Source organism: Lycorma delicatula, chromosome 12, assembly GCF_047948215.1.
Source record: "Lycorma delicatula isolate Av1 chromosome 12, ASM4794821v1, whole genome shotgun sequence".
Taxonomy (NCBI): domain Eukaryota; kingdom Metazoa; phylum Arthropoda; class Insecta; order Hemiptera; family Fulgoridae; genus Lycorma; species Lycorma delicatula.
Genome location: NC_134466.1, coordinates 40,400,754 through 40,416,955, shown reverse-complemented (window position 1 = coordinate 40,416,955; position 16,202 = coordinate 40,400,754). Strand labels below are relative to the sequence as shown.

General features: G+C 28.3%; 1 protein-coding gene and 1 long non-coding RNA gene across 2 annotated transcripts in view; one reads left to right on the top strand and one right to left on the bottom strand.

Annotated features, from left to right (window-relative positions):
• LOC142333175 (G-protein coupled receptor Mth2-like) overlaps positions 1-6,795 on the bottom strand; it is a 21,564-nt gene extending 14,769 nt beyond the window's left edge. The window contains exons 1-2 of the mRNA XM_075380123.1: positions 6,716-6,795; positions 1,352-1,503 (exon numbers count right to left, since the gene is read on the bottom strand). Of these exons, the coding sequence (XP_075236238.1) occupies positions 1,352-1,503; positions 6,716-6,771 (208 nt within the window). The 5' untranslated portion in view covers positions 6,772-6,795. The remainder of the gene's footprint in view (positions 1-1,351; positions 1,504-6,715) is intronic.
• The window catches only part of LOC142333176 (uncharacterized), a 19,727-nt gene extending 3,525 nt beyond the window's left edge, over positions 1-16,202 (top strand). Inside the window, exons 2-3 of the long non-coding RNA XR_012758547.1 lie at positions 15,455-15,594; positions 16,072-16,202. This is a non-coding gene — a long non-coding RNA (uncharacterized LOC142333176). The remainder of the gene's footprint in view (positions 1-15,454; positions 15,595-16,071) is intronic.

Below are 16,202 nucleotides of genomic sequence, written 5' to 3'. Positions count from 1 at the left end.
TCATCTAAAAGTAACTGACCAAAGACTGATCTTTGTATGCACGGTACTTTTCAAGAAGATGCCCACAGCCGATTTGTTGTTAGTCGTTAATTGTTAGATGGCACCACTGAAAGGAGAAAATAAATAAATTAAAAATTGTAATCTAACTTTACATAAATAAAAATAATCCAACCAACTTGGATCATTACGCTTACTTCGCTCGCTAACCTTGACTAGCTAGCGTGGATTAAGTTTAGTTCGATTATATTTATATTTTTAGATTTATATGTGTGTGTATATGTATAGTTATTTATACAAATTTATTATACAGTGCACTTTCAGTTTACGCGGATGTTATGTTCCGGAAAATGTAATGGAATCCCGTTAATTGAGACTCACATTTAATGCAGAAATACAGTTTAGGTTCTTATTAAGTTACACAGTAAATGATATACGTAAATTACTGTACTTTATTTTACTGTTTTATTATTACAGTATGATTGTATTATTTTAATGATATTACAGTACAATGTATGTATTTAAAAAGAAAAAAATATGTTTATTTATTTATTTTCTCCTTTCAGTGGCGCCATTTAACATCTAACTACAACGACAAATGACTAACTACAGATCGGCTGCGGGCGTCTTCTTGAGATGTACCGTGTATACATAATTAATTTTCATCAGTTCAGATTTATTTTAATTCAAATCCATGTACTGTGTCTTAAATTGTGATGCAAATTAATTTATTTTATAACTTTAAAAACTATTTTCCGGTAATTCATGAAGATTAAAAGATTTGGTAAGGTTCATAAATTACACATACAAAAAATGATTACTTCCAAAACAATTTATCATATTTTTTTTTTAACATTCAGTCTGTGAAAAACCCCTCTTTCTCCAAACTGTCAATATTAAAACAATTGATTAGATTCTAATATAGTACTTAAAAAATTAATAATATACGATTTTAGAAAATTGGTTTTAAGCTGGCTCAAAAAAATAAATTATTTTAGGATTTTCTTTCTTAAAAATGGAAACTACTTTTAAATTTTTTAAATATTATCTAATTCAATACAGAGATATATTGGTCCTCTTAGAGAATGAGCTTCATGATCAATAAACATACATATTAATATTACAACATGGCAGTAGCAAAAAACATATAACAAAGCTAATAATACACACATGTCCATGCACAGCACACATCCCAACACAGTGCATATGCAGTAAAGCTTTATTTATGTGATGTGATAGTCAAACTTGCTACGTATTAAGCAATAAAGTATAATTTAATGATTATGTTATAGTATAGTATAATGATATGTTACAGTATAAAACAATAGTTTTATACTGTTGTAATTAACTATACCTCTTTCTAGATAAAATCTAACTTCAAGTATTTGTAAAAATGGGATAGTGAAACAAATCATAAATGGTATTCCCCATGCATATAATGAATAAATTTTGAATTTTTTATTTGCCTCATTTTTTGTCCGTCTATGATGAATAGGTGAAGAACCTCTACAAACATAAGTAAAAAAAAAAAAAAATTATTATTTTTTTGAATAACCAAAAATATAGAAAAAATGATGAAAATTGTATGATTTTTATAAAATCTAATATTATATTACTTTTTATTTCTATTTCATGATATATTTTTTGGTACTTACAAGATCAAATAGTATGTTAAAAAATTTGTTTAATACACTAAATTAGAGTTGATTTGTACTATATATTATTTCAACATATTTATAAAAGGATATAAAAAATGTAAATCAATTGTGAATTTTTTTGTAAATACAACATTTTAAAAACTACATAAGAAATGCTAGTTCAACAACGCAATTTACATTAGAAGGTACCTCCCAAATTTCTGCTCCCATTCTGTTAAAACTTCACTTTAAATCCACAATTCACACATTTTTTTAATAATACTATATTGTCATAGTCCATGTAAGCATACACCAAGTGATTAATTGCTACGTAATTGAATTTATGTGTGGGCAATGATAAACTTAAAAATGCAACAAAGATATAAAACAAAATTTAAGAAAAAGAAAAAATCAAATATCTAGCTGAATATTGTAATGTTTATTATATATATATATATATATATATATATATATATATATATATATATATATATTATTAGTTATATAATATTGTAAATTTACAAGTAATATCTTTGCTGTTAATTAATTAATCATATAAACAAAAACACTTTATAAAAAAATGTAAAATGGCAAAAATAAATAAAATAAGTTTATGTTATTAAATGTACATCAAAAGGTTTATGAAAGTAAAATAAAATAAATGTAATTAAGTTGATGTTCTCAGGTTCAAATCCTATACAGGTAGTTACTTTTATTCAGATTTGAATACTAGATCGTGGACACCAGTGTTTCTTTGGTGGTTGAGTTTCAGTTAACCACACATCTTACGAGTAGTCGTACTGAGTTTGTTCAAGACAACAAATTTACTGGTACATTATTAACCGGAATTTACCGGTAGTTACATTACACTGTTAAGTTGCTAATGACTTTAATTGTTGATGTGACTATAAATAAAAGTATTTAAAAAATAATAAATGTAAAAAACTTAGCAAAGAAAAAAGAAATGAAATTAGAAACAAAATAACAAATATATATTTAAATTAGTAACTCAATCAGGCAGTTGCTCTGTTGAACTTTGTATAAAGTATAATTCTAAGAATTCCAATTAAAAGTTGTAGTTGTGCTTTCAGTGATGGAGAATATGCTATTTATTGACGAATGAGGTACAAAATTATTTTTGCTAACAGGAGTACAAGAAGAAAACCTTATATTTTTAATAAAATAATTTTCTAGCTGGAAAGCAGCTTTAGATGTGTCACAAATACTAAGTTCTGTTTCTAATATATTTTACATCTTTTTCCCAGTGTCATTTGAAATACAAAGAGATAAACTTTAATATTTTACTAAAAAAACAACGAAATGATTTATATTTAATAAAGTAAAAATTCAAACCACACTCATATTTATTTAATTTATTACATAATGTATTTTTTTTTTAGTACCAATTTGGAATTAATTCTTGAAAACATTTCTATTGATTTTATTTTTTTAATTAAATATTTTTTGTGAATTTTTTCTTACTATATAGAAAGAGGAAGAGGGTTTTTCTTTGTTTGGGTAAACAAAAAAAAACAAAAAACTACTTGATCAATCATAACCAAATTTTTACCCATATTTCTTGCATAACTGAGAAGATTTTTAGATATATTTAATTTTGAAAATTCTCAAAAAAAAAAAAATATTTATTTAGTAGAGCGGAAATTTGGCAGTTGAAGCATAAACTTTAATTATTTGTGAGCTGGGTTTGAACTGAATGGTTACAATCAATTCATTGAATACTATTACAGAAATAATAGAATTAATTGTATGTTAAATACAAAAATATTAAATAAATTTAAAAAAAATTCTGTTTAACAATAATGGCTTCCCATGGAGACTGGATGTGAGGCAAGAGTGGTGAAGTATGCGAGCACCTAGTGGGAGGCTAGACCAATCATCGCCATCAACCAGTAAGAAAGAGGGTTCCCCTGGAGCGCTGTTTTGAAAGGTGCAATGAGGTGCTCATATCTCTGCTAACATTGATCTGATTTTCAAAATTCAAACGGGGTATTGTTATTAATAGGTTGAAGGTTAATTTTTGCATGCATCAGGTACACTCTTGATCTACCAGATCATGGTTATTTGGAAATGTATATATTGTGTGTGTGTGTGTGTGTGTATATATATATATATTATACACATTTCCAAATAATAAATATATATTTATTTATTTTATTAGATCAGTCAAAGTACAGAGTAAATAAAGTAGGATGACGACCTTATTCCACTATATATGCAGGAGCGTTTTCACGATTTAATCGCATCATCAGCTGCATTATATATTTATGTATTCATCTTAAATTACATTACAAACTTCGTAAAATATAATAACATATGCATTTATTTATTTTATTCAAAATTTAAAACCTTAATCTTTTTATTATAGGTTTTAAATTTTGAATAAAATAAATAAATGCATGAAGTTTAATGTAGTTTGAGATAAAATATATAATGCAGCTGATGATGTGAGTAAATCTCAAAAGTGCTCCTGCATATATAGTGGAATAAGGTAAGTCATCCTACTTCATTTATCTATACTTTGGTTGATCTAATAAATTAAATTTATTTGTATATAGTACAGAGGAATATGATTCTTCAAAGATTAAAAAAAAATATATATAAAGTTTGTTTGTTTGTTATCACATCTTGCGAGAACCAACTGACCTTTTACTTTCAAATTTGCAGGGTACATTCGTGTTATCCCAGGGAAATTTTTAAGCCATCGACCGAGGCCCTAGCTCCCTTGAACGTTAAGATATTAAAGATATCCATTATTTTTTCACCCCCAAGGAGGGTGAAGTTGTGAATTAAAGATATTCATTACGGAAAAATAGATTAATCTTTTTTACTTCATTATTATATTTCTGTCACCATAGCAAAGAAATAAGTTATGAATTCTTTGTCGTCAAAGGTGTGTGTACTTTAGTTACGTTACTCTATCTTTTGTAATTTAGTTCTTTTTTCAGGTTTTTATAAAACCTAAATACCATAATTATTATTTATAAATATTATTCTCACAACCATGAGAATAACATATAGTGTGGGGATCCAGGGGATGGAGCCCTTGGGGTAGATTGAATGGTGACTGAAGCAAGCTTTACGGTTGTTCAGGGCGTTGATCCCCCCTGACAAATTGGGAATGGTGAGCTCTGTGGCCGTGGAGTAAGCCTCAAGGAGTCCCTGAGTTGGCCTTGGGATTCGCCTGGGTTGACCTGAACCCCAAGATGGGCCAGCTAGTGTACAATAAATTATCTTTATTACCTGTAATAATACTTTCATGATTACTAATACTTCTAAATGATTTATGTGTACTACTAACTTTACAACTATTCTTTTTTTTATCCCTTTCTAAGTAGTTGCAATGTATGTAATTCAGTGTCTTAAAAGAAGTGGTATATTAATTTTTTACTTTTTCTGCCCTGATATGTTACAAGTATGTCCGTAACAGAGCCTAATTTAAATTTGAGTTTGTTATTTTTTTCTAATTTAATTAATCTTTTTTTTAATTTATTAATACAAAAGTTTTCTATATTTATTTTATATTAGTTTCATATACTCTTTGATACATATTTAATAACATAAACTTTTTTATTTATTTTTGTCATCTTACATTTTTTTAAATATGTTTCTAATTTTATGATTAATTAACTTACACACCCCTAAGATTAAGTATATATCAGTTAAGATGTACATCTAATATAGAGCGAATTGAGGTACAAGTCAGAATTGTTATACAAAAATTTTCTCTATTCAGGCAGTCCCTTTGGTGAACAGGAAAAAAATCATTTACCATTTGTAGAGTTGAACATCTGCTTTTTGGTGAACTGTGTTGGGCTTAGTGAGAGTAACCGGAAACAACTTTATTCCTCATTTTCGTATTTACCATGTTGTCCAACATATGCTAACAAAAAGTAGTTAATAGGATTCGCCAAGTGAACAGTGCTTTGTGAGTAATATATATATTACTGGTTTTAATGACTGGATACAAGAAAAAAATGATTTTCATAACAGAAAGACAGATACATGCAATCATGAATTTTTATTATCAAACCCATTTGACCAGTTTAAGTTATTTCATTTTTATTGTTACAATCAATAAAAGATTACATTCCACTTACCTTAACTAACCATGCTGGTATTATTTACTTGTACATGTATTGCACTACAACAACAGTGTAGTAGATACAGTCTGCAGTATTTCAGTTCATAAAAATATTAACTTATTATATACAGTTTCTTGTAGTTTCAGTAAGTTAAATACAGTTTTATTTCCTCAATTATAAGGTTGACAACAGTGTTTGCATTGTTATTTCCCACCTCATGTTTGCCCAAAGAATTTGTTCATTTTTTTAAATTTTTTGTTATTATAATGCCAAGTTATTTTTAATGAATGATGTATTGCCTTTTTATATAAAAAAAATTAATACGAGCAGTGATACATTTGTTTTAAAGAATGCATGAAACATGATTTTTTTCTGAAATTAATGGTCTTTACTCTTCCACTTACAAAAATGTAATTTACATGAAAAGCTATCGACCAAAGTATTTGACCGATCGATAATAAAATTTATGAAAGTTAAATAAAAAATGTATGAGTTAAATGAATATGTGATAGCTGTATCATTTCAATCATGTAGAAATCATCACAGTTTTTAAAAGTATGCTACTTGAGTTCTGTGTGAACTGAGAAATATGCATTTACAGATTGTTTTGAGATTTCAAATGGATTTTGGAAAGTGGTATTACAGTAATTTTAAAACAATTTATTGGCTTGTATATATTGTTTTCAACTCAAGACAAGTATCACCACAGTTCTGCTCCATTCTATTGTTTACGTTTCACGTCTTCTAAATGAAGTAAATATGTCAATATCTGCATTTGTTTCATGAATCAGACAGACAGACACAGTCATTATAAATCAATTCTATACCATGATATCAAAGAACTAAGCAATGAATCACTACTAACCTTCTAATTATGAAAACAAGAATGTTATTTTACATTTTAACTTTTTTTACTGAATTTATAAAATAAAATATACAAGTACTTGTTACACCAAAAAAAAAAAATTATTAATATACCGAAAAACTAGCCAAATGTCGTAGCATAAGACATTCATCCAAAAAATGTTTGCCATGTGTCCATACAGTAAAAGAAAACCTGAAATAAAAAATAAAATAATTTATAAAAAACATATCTTTAAGATGAACTAAACCAAATCTTACATAACTAATATGTAAACACTCGGGAAAAAAAAAAAACATTTTTCTCAGTCTTTCTTATGGTTCTGATATGTATAATGTACTTGAAAAATGAGAGTCATTAATCAGAATTATTTTTTTTTTAGCGTAATCTTCAGTCTGAGGTGAACAAAATTAAATTTCTCATGTATGGCTGATTTTTACCTATAATTCAGTGGGCATGGCATGACGTGCAACAGAATATTTGGCTTTATTCAGAAAGCAGCTGGAAACTTTTCATATTTCCTAATGAGCTAATTCTTAAAATTACTTCTCTGGCATGCTTTTCCACCACATTTTCAATATTATAATAATTTTGAAAACACATTTCATTTTTGTTGTACTTTACACAACTTCTAAACAATTTGGCTCAGAATTTTTATAAGCAAATATACCTTTTTATTTTTACTGCCAAATAATTTGATTTTCTTTTACCAAATTAGGGGAAATTCTGTCATAAGTCTTTAGGTTATTTATCACTAAACTTTCTTCAGAGAAGGATTTTTAAAAATTTAATTTGTTATGCGATAATAAGACAATAACACTAATCAGTAAGAAACCAAACTATATTGTCTCTTTGTTACAATGCTTTCTTTTTTCTATAATTTTGTGTCCTTTCATTTGTTCGAATTTGTCTGTACAGTTCATTTGTTATAGTAAATTGACTTTTTCTTGAAAACATTTTGTAATGTATGATCTATTTTTATGTTTTATTTTGTTCTAACTACCTGTGTTGAATCATAAAATAAAAAATCAAATGTACATTTAAATTTCCATGCATAGCCTGTTTTAGCTGCTAAATGTAAATTTATACACTTTTGGTAGTAATTTTTTTTATCTTCTGACAAAGATTTTGTCTTGCATTATTACGAGGGTCTGAAAAGTTTTTGAAATTTTCAGATTCCATAGAAATTAAGTCTTAACTTTTTAAAAGTTTTCCCAAGGTTGGTTGGGTAATCTTTGGTTTATTATTATTTATTTGTAAATCAGATTACAGCTACTCAAAGTGTGTAAACAGGTATGTCTGACTTTCATAACTGATATTGATAAAGGATCTATTCCTATTAGCAAGTTCATTTGTACAAACAATTCTCTTTTCATAGCTAGTAGTAGATTAAGAGGTTACCCAGGTTTTTATTAATTCTGCTATTCACATAAATTTATGTGAACAGCAATCTTTAGGGTTAAAGATGGAGTAAAACTGAAAGAATAAAGTATATAGTGTTTAGCTGTTCATATATTAGAAATTTTGTGACTATTGAATTGAAAATGGGGGAACAATCTGTTCAGTCTGTGCCGTGGTAACTCTGTAAGGAAACTATCATGTCTCCTTTATCCCCCTTACCCGAGAAAGACAGCAGTTGCCATTTTTAAATAAAACATTTTTATAAGAAGTTGTTATAAATATGTTTTTGCAACTAATCAAAAAACCCTTTACAGCAAAATTACATAAAACTGGAAAACAGTTGCCCATAATTGCTCCACAATCGTGTACATAGACCAAAAAGAGCATTGCTTCACTCTATTAATAATCAGCCAAGTTTGAAAAATAAGTGAATGATGATAAGACAGTTAAATCTAAAATAGCTAAAAAGAAGCAAGGTCTAAGAAGAAGAAGAAAAAATGTTCTGTAATGTCATTAATTGATTATACAAATAAAGAAAAATAGAGCATCTTACCTGTAATTGTTCTGAGTAATTTATGCTTTGCATATACATAAAAAAAAAATGAAGTTGAAGATATAAAATGAGTTGCTATTTCACTTAACAAACATTTTCCAGGTATACTTTTCAAATCCGGTAGTATAAGATATGTTAAAATTGTAAGTGAAAGAAGAACAATTGATATAATAAGGGCTATTATTTGTATCATATATAATAGTTTTTTCCTAAATGAAGTAGGAGAACAATGATATGGAATTACTTTTTTGTGCAGTGTAGAATATTCCAAACAATAAGTTATATTGTTTAAAAAAAAGTTTGTTGGATCATCATTGGATTTACGTAAAAGGCTACCATTTGTAAGTATGTAGAATGGATTCTTAACTCTGTGATCAATCTTTTCATACTCATGTTCAGTATCATTTATTTGACAGTAAACAATAAAAAAATTATTATAATTAGTAATATTAACTTCCTCGATCGACAAATCACTGGATAATGCATTTGATTTATATTTGTAATACTTAATATCTTTAACATGAAAGTGATTTTTGTTAGAGACACAGACACCAAGAGCATTTACTGAATAACCATCACCACAACATTTCTTTAAATAATTTTTTACCAAACTTGTATCATTACAATCAAAATATGTTTGATTCAGTTCATTAGATACATTTCCTGTTAAACTGCTGTTATTATAATAAGATTTTATTGTATCGTTTACATAATCTAATTTAACACTATGTGATTTAAAACAATCATTATTAGTACTATTAAATTCATTATTTGCTCCAAATAACTGTAAAAAAAATAAAATAAACAACACTGTTTCAAGTATGTTAAGCAACATGATATTTGAGATCTTTTAACAGAAAAAAATAAACGGAAAACATAACATCTACTTACCATTGAAAACATTTTATCATGTGTATTGATGATTCATAAGAAAAAAAAATATTTGTAAATTATTATTATTTCAGAAATTGGTGGTTTTTACATTTCCTTTAAGGATAAATAATGTACACACTTTAATCACATACATGTTCTCCTACAATCTAATGACCCATTTATCACAACTTCTTGATTAGATAGAAATTTAGGTTTCCCATATTTATATAACATTATATATTTTTTTTTTTTTAGTTTGAGTCTCCGGTCATTTGACTTGTTTAATTCTGTTCTATGCTGATTTTTTTTAACATCAGCATATTTAGTGCATCCTCAATTATCTGTCTTATGTAAAATTATCTTTGTCTGTCCAAAGTTTTTATGTTCTACATGACCTATTATCAAATTGACTAAACCTAGATGTATTAGTGTTTGGTCTACCACCTAGTTTATTTGTTTAAAAAATTTCTTCCCTCTCCTACTAATCTAAAGACAATTTTATTATAAATTTTGTTGACCTATCTATTTTTAAAATCCTTTTTTCCTTTCTGCTTTTTCTATTGTTCATGTTTCACTATCAAAAAAATATTTTACATAAATATTTCAAAGATTACCTTTGTAATTATTAAATTACTCGTACATTTGATCTCCAGTTTGAAGATATCAATGAAGAAAAAAGTAGGATTATTATTCTCTACCCCCGGATGAAATTTCCAAAATACATTATCAAAGTGACATAATGTAATGGAATAATCTAATTTAACTTTTATTAAAAAAGAAACATTTAAACTTAAAAGAAGCTTGAATTACAAAAGTAACCAAATTCTAGCTCTATACTGAGAAATTTCCTTGAAATGCCTAATTACATGTCTGAAAACTTTCAAATTTATTTGAAAAATTATAAAGTTATTCTAGAATTTTGTGTTATACTAAAATATTAGTATAATTTAATAACCAATTCAAACAAATAACTGTGTGGATTTAAAGTGAATGTGGTTTTTGAAATAAAACAGATCATACAACTTCACCAAACATATAAAAGTACTCTACTCTACTGCCATTTTTTTCATCTCCTTTTCAGTTAGTAAAGGAATAATATCTTTTCCAGTATTCATTCAACAATGATATTTTTTTCGGTTTGTTCTGGATGAAAAACGCTTCAGTATTATAATCGTCCAAACACGATATATTGTTGTAATAAACAAACACATATTACATTTTATGTCTCAATTATAACAATAAAGTTTTCATCTGTTATATGACAATTAGCCTGAATAGTTGATATAAGCTACAGTAATCTAAATTATTGAGTTAAATTATTGAATATGGACACCCTAAGAAACCATAAAACATAGGATAAAAACATTTCATTATCCCTAGAATAGTTTGAATGTTAGCCCTTACCTTAACTCACAACTTAATGCTGCATAACAAATAAAATCCGAAAGGATGTAGTGCAAATATTAATCCACTTTAAACAAATTCATGTACTGTGAATTGTTTTGTTGATGAATCAGTATGTTTACTGCCATTTGTATTTTAAATATAAAATGTAAACATTTAGTGAGGTACTGAAGAAAGTCTTACTAGAGTATTGATTGGTGTCATTAGATTATAAAGTCTTATTCCAACTCTGAATTAGATTCGAACAAAAATAATCTAATGATTAGAAGAAGGCTAATTACCAGCACTTAGTTTGTTAAACTTCATCAGATAATTACTTAATAATTATATATATTTGAGTTGATATCAGTAGAGTAGAGTTGCAGTGAATATACCTTTCATTGAGAAGGTTTTGTCTTCAAGGCTTGGCTATTTTCTTCTATACAATATTCCTCTTTCATTAGTAACTAATTGGCAATTAGTCTATTGTTACTAAAATATTAAGTTTAAAGTACAATCTATTAACTCTGTTGAATTTGTTGTATATTTTCTTAATGAAGCAATTTTAGAAAGAGAAGTTATTTTCATTTTTAATTTGAGAATAGGAGACTTTTTTTAGTAGTCAAAAATAATTCCATTTAAAATGATATATTATTTTAATTATACATGTTTTGTTACCAAAGGACTGTTTAAATTAGTACAGGATTGACTATGAATTGTAGTAGATTTTTTATAGGTTTAGAAATTAATTTAAAAAAATGATTTATCTCCACATTTTGTTAGATATTTAAAAAAATTGTAATATAAATATATTAGCCTAAAAAAAAATCCCATAAAAACAATGGTGGAGCAACGAGTGTTATGAAACGGTGAAGAAAATATGTCAAGCATGGCTATTTCACCAATTCCAAATATCGGAAACATCTTTAAAAAAATATAGTAAAACAAAGAAAAGAAACCACCTGAACCCTAAGGAAAATAAAAAGAACATAAAGATACACTGAAGTCAATAGAAGAGGAACTCAATAAAACACAGTCAAGAGACTACTAAAAAGCCATAAAAAAATCAGCTCCAAGAATATGATCTCCAACCCTACTAATTAAAAACGACAATGATAAACTGTCCCATAACAATAAAGACAATGTGAAAATCCTAGCTAAATATTTCAACAAAAAAGTAATAAATTGCAAAGAACCGACAGAAATAAAAAACTTCAACGCAAACACCCCAATAACGACACCATCAGAAAACATCAAATCCCTCCACAATAAAAAAAGTACACTTAGCACTGGGTGAGATGAAGAATTACAAAGCAGCAGGAGAAGATCAGCAAAAATTGCCCTTCATCAACAGTTTGTTGACATCTGGATCAAAGAATAATTACCAGAACACTGGATGACCATCTTCATCCATCCGCTACACAAAAAAGGGGACAAAACAGACCCTAACAATTACAGGGGAATCTCACTCTTAGACGCAGCATACAAAAAATTCTTTCAAGAATCATTCTCAACAGGACTGGTTCACAACTTGAGAAAGAACTAGGAGAATACCAGGGAGGTTTTAGACCCTTAAAGAGCTGTCCAGACCAGATCATAAGTCTCAAGCTGATAATGGATTACAACAGGAAAAGAAACAGAGACATGATTATAACTTATTTGTAGATTTCAAGAAAGCTTATTACTGCATCTACAGTGAATCCCTATTAAAAATTCTAAGACACCTCGGACTACATACCAAATTATTAAACATGATTAAAACTGACCTTCACAAATACTAAGTTGAAGATAAAGTTCAGAGGCGAGTTCTCGGTACCATTTGAGATCAAAACAGGACTGCGCCAAGGTAATGAGTTCTCACCACTATTATTCAACTGTGCTCTAGAAATTGTAATGAGGGAAGGGCCCAAAAATTGTCCCTCAAAAGTAAAAATAGGCTGAAAAATAAAAAAAAATTGCCTTGGTTTCGCTAACGACTTAGCACTATCAACAAACTACATCGACGAAGCTAAATCACTGTTATTAGAACTTCAAAACATTGCAAACAAAGTTGGCCTGAAAGTGTCATTTGAAAAAACAAAAATTATGCCCCAAAAACCAACACGATTAAGAGAAGTAAATATTAACGGTAATAAAATCAAAATAGTAACATAATTTAAATACCTCTGAGAAATAATAATAAACAACTTAAAGAAAAAACCTTGATCAAAATAATAAGAAACAAACTAGCTTAACCACAAAAATTAACCTGGTACATTTACAATAAAAAAATGCTTATCAATAAACGCAAAAATAAAACACTACAACACATGTTTCTGCTGCACAACTATGCAGCAGAAACACTGTTTCATCTGAACTTACAATCGAAGACGCACAGACTCCAGAAAACCGAAAGAAGAATTGGAAGAACCTGCATCAATAAAAATTTCCAAAAAGATAGGCAGTTGTGGATTGTGCCCAAAATAGTCGTGTACAAAGAATTAGAACCCATCACTGATACCATGCGTAAGAGGAAACTAAGATTCTTGGGAGGTATCATGAGGATGCCAGATCCAAGATTTTTGAAAAGGCTAGTACAGTACAATATCAACTCGAAAAACACCAAGATAGAATGTAGATGGATCAGAGAAATAAGAGAGGATCTGAAGGGAATTGGCCTTACATCAGAAGACACCACAGAAAATATCAAATTAAACTAGAAAATCAAGAACAAAAACACTCGAAAGAAAAACTCACAACATGAACATTTTCAACACTAGAAAGGGCTCAAAGATCGGAACGTATGAAAAAGTACTACGAGGACCGCAAGGCCCAAACAGTCCCATCGAAGAGATTTGGATAATGGACTGACTAAAGCGATCCTATGCGGTCATAAAAGATAATAAAAAGTATGATTTATTTTTTCAAAACAATACAATTATTATTTATATATAATAATTAATTATTAAAAAGTATTGCATTACTTTGAAACAAATAAAATACGAGTGATAAGGCTTTATACAGGTGATCGTAAAGTCACGCAACCCAAATTTTTCTGCTTTGTAGGAATGGCAAAAATGGTAGGAAAATTTGTAAAATATTTTAATTAGGGTTATTGTTTGTGCGGTAGAATAGTGTATGATAGATCACGCCTCCGGGCAATAATGGGCGGAGCACCAAGCAGTTTGTTTAGTCCGAGCAGCAGTCTTTTACGCAAGAACAACGCGTCTTTATTGATGAGTTACTGCGAATTGAAATCGTACGCGAAGCGTCAAGCGGATTTGTTAAAATGCTTTTCCAGATGGTAATGTGCTAAACAAATCCACTATATGTCGTTTATTTAATCATTTTAGGGATACAGGTAGTGTGCATGACCGTAAATGTTTTAACCGACAAAAGTCTGCAGACGATAAGTAAAACACGTCTTCGTTCTCCAAAAAGGCCCCTTCGAAAACTTTCTAACCAAATTGGGCTATCTTACGGAAGTATTCATAAGACTACTAACGTTTTAAGAGTACATCCGTATCGGGTTAACGTTGCTTTATTATTATTTTTCAGGAACTGATCAGCTCCAAGAACCAGATAAGGACAAACGAATGCAGTATTGTCGATGGTTTAGAAGTTTCATTCGAAATGATATATCTGTTCTAGTCAAGGTATTTTTCAGCGATAAAGCTTTGTTTCCTCTAATTTCTCGTGGTCTATGACCTCTTCGTTCATCGGACCTGAGTCCTCCCGATTTTTATTTGTGGGGCATTTTTGTGTACTCAAACAAGCCGGATACAGTTTGTGTACTTAAAAAATATTGAGGGCTGTTTATCAAATATCACTGCTGCTACACTGAAAAAGGTCGCATACAATGTAAGAAAACTCGTTGATGCACGCATTGAAAATCATGGTGGACATTTCCAGCACTTATAAACTTTTAAGTAACACTTTTGTAAATGTTAATATTAATTTGTAAATGAATAAAAATGCTTTCTAAAAACAATTTGTTGTAATTTGGGTTGTGCGACTGTACGATCACCCGTTACACATTTATATTGATAAAGCTTTGTATTATTAATATATTTAATAGACTGATGAATATGTATTAAAATAAAATGTTTTTGGTATTGTCTTTTCTAATCAAAATTAATGGTGCCCAGAGAATGACCATCTTGTTCATCTCTCCTGATGCACCTCTTAATTCTCTGAGTATTTACATAATAATTGCAAATGTAATTTCATAAAATTCTTAGAAGCTTAGTTTTTACTTTCATCGGGGTGACTATTGTGGCCAACAATTTAGGCAACAAGGCTGGAACATTGTTTTTTTCTTCATTCAATTAATTTTGATGAATTGATTTATAAGAACATAGAGAATCGTATTCCTCTAAAGAGTTCATTGCTCAGTTGGTTAACCACGAGATTGATATCTTGATTAAAACTAAAACGTATTGAGCATAGAAAGTATCAGATTTTCATGGTTTTGAAAGCAAACCAAAATACTTTTAAAGGAAGATAAAATTTCTAGAGTTATAATTGCAGAAGTTTATCTCAACTGTAGACCAAAAATGCTTAAAAGTATTTTCTAAATAAAAATTATGGTTTGAAGGCAATACAATAATGACTGGTGAAAGAGTTGTTTTAGGAATATGTAACTTATTTTCATTTTGTATTTCAGATGAATAAATCCTGCGTATATTATCTGTGATGGAGTTTACAATAGAATGATTGATGTACTTTTTGTTTGAAAGATGCATTAAAACTCATCAAGTATCTTAGATCTATGGGGTTTTTCACTGGAATTAATTTATTTTACAGGTAATTCAAAATTTTTCATTGATTATTTTGTATTGTAAAAATATGCATGTTACAAGATGATGCCTAGTTTTAAGGAAAAATGTTTCTCTGTAGACCCTCTAGTTTAAAGAAAAAGCATGCTCCCGAAGTAGGGTTCCTTAGTAGGTTGCCTTTTTTAAACTGTTTTATGTGAATTTTTTTCAGGTTCAACATGTATATTTTTAAAATTAATTAGATTAAGTGTTTTAGTTTTTAAGTTGGGTTTTAGCGTCCTTCCTATTAGATCTAATTCTAGTATTTTACTACTACTATGTTGTGTTTCACGTTATAAAATTATTTTGTCTTTGAATTAGTTAGATTAAAATTGCTTTGGGCTAAGTTGTGTTACTCTGTAGGGAAATATGATTTTTCATGTATGCATGTATTTTATTTTTCTGAATTTTTATTTTAATTTTTTTTTTATTTATTTTTTAAAGTTGCTTTATTATTATTTTTCAGGAACTGATGATAATAGTAATCTATTTAGCAGTTATTATTTTTTAAATATGCAGAATGATGAATTAATAAAACAATTTTATATATTTGTTAGGATAAAAATGATGATTTTAATAACACAGTTCAATATGGAT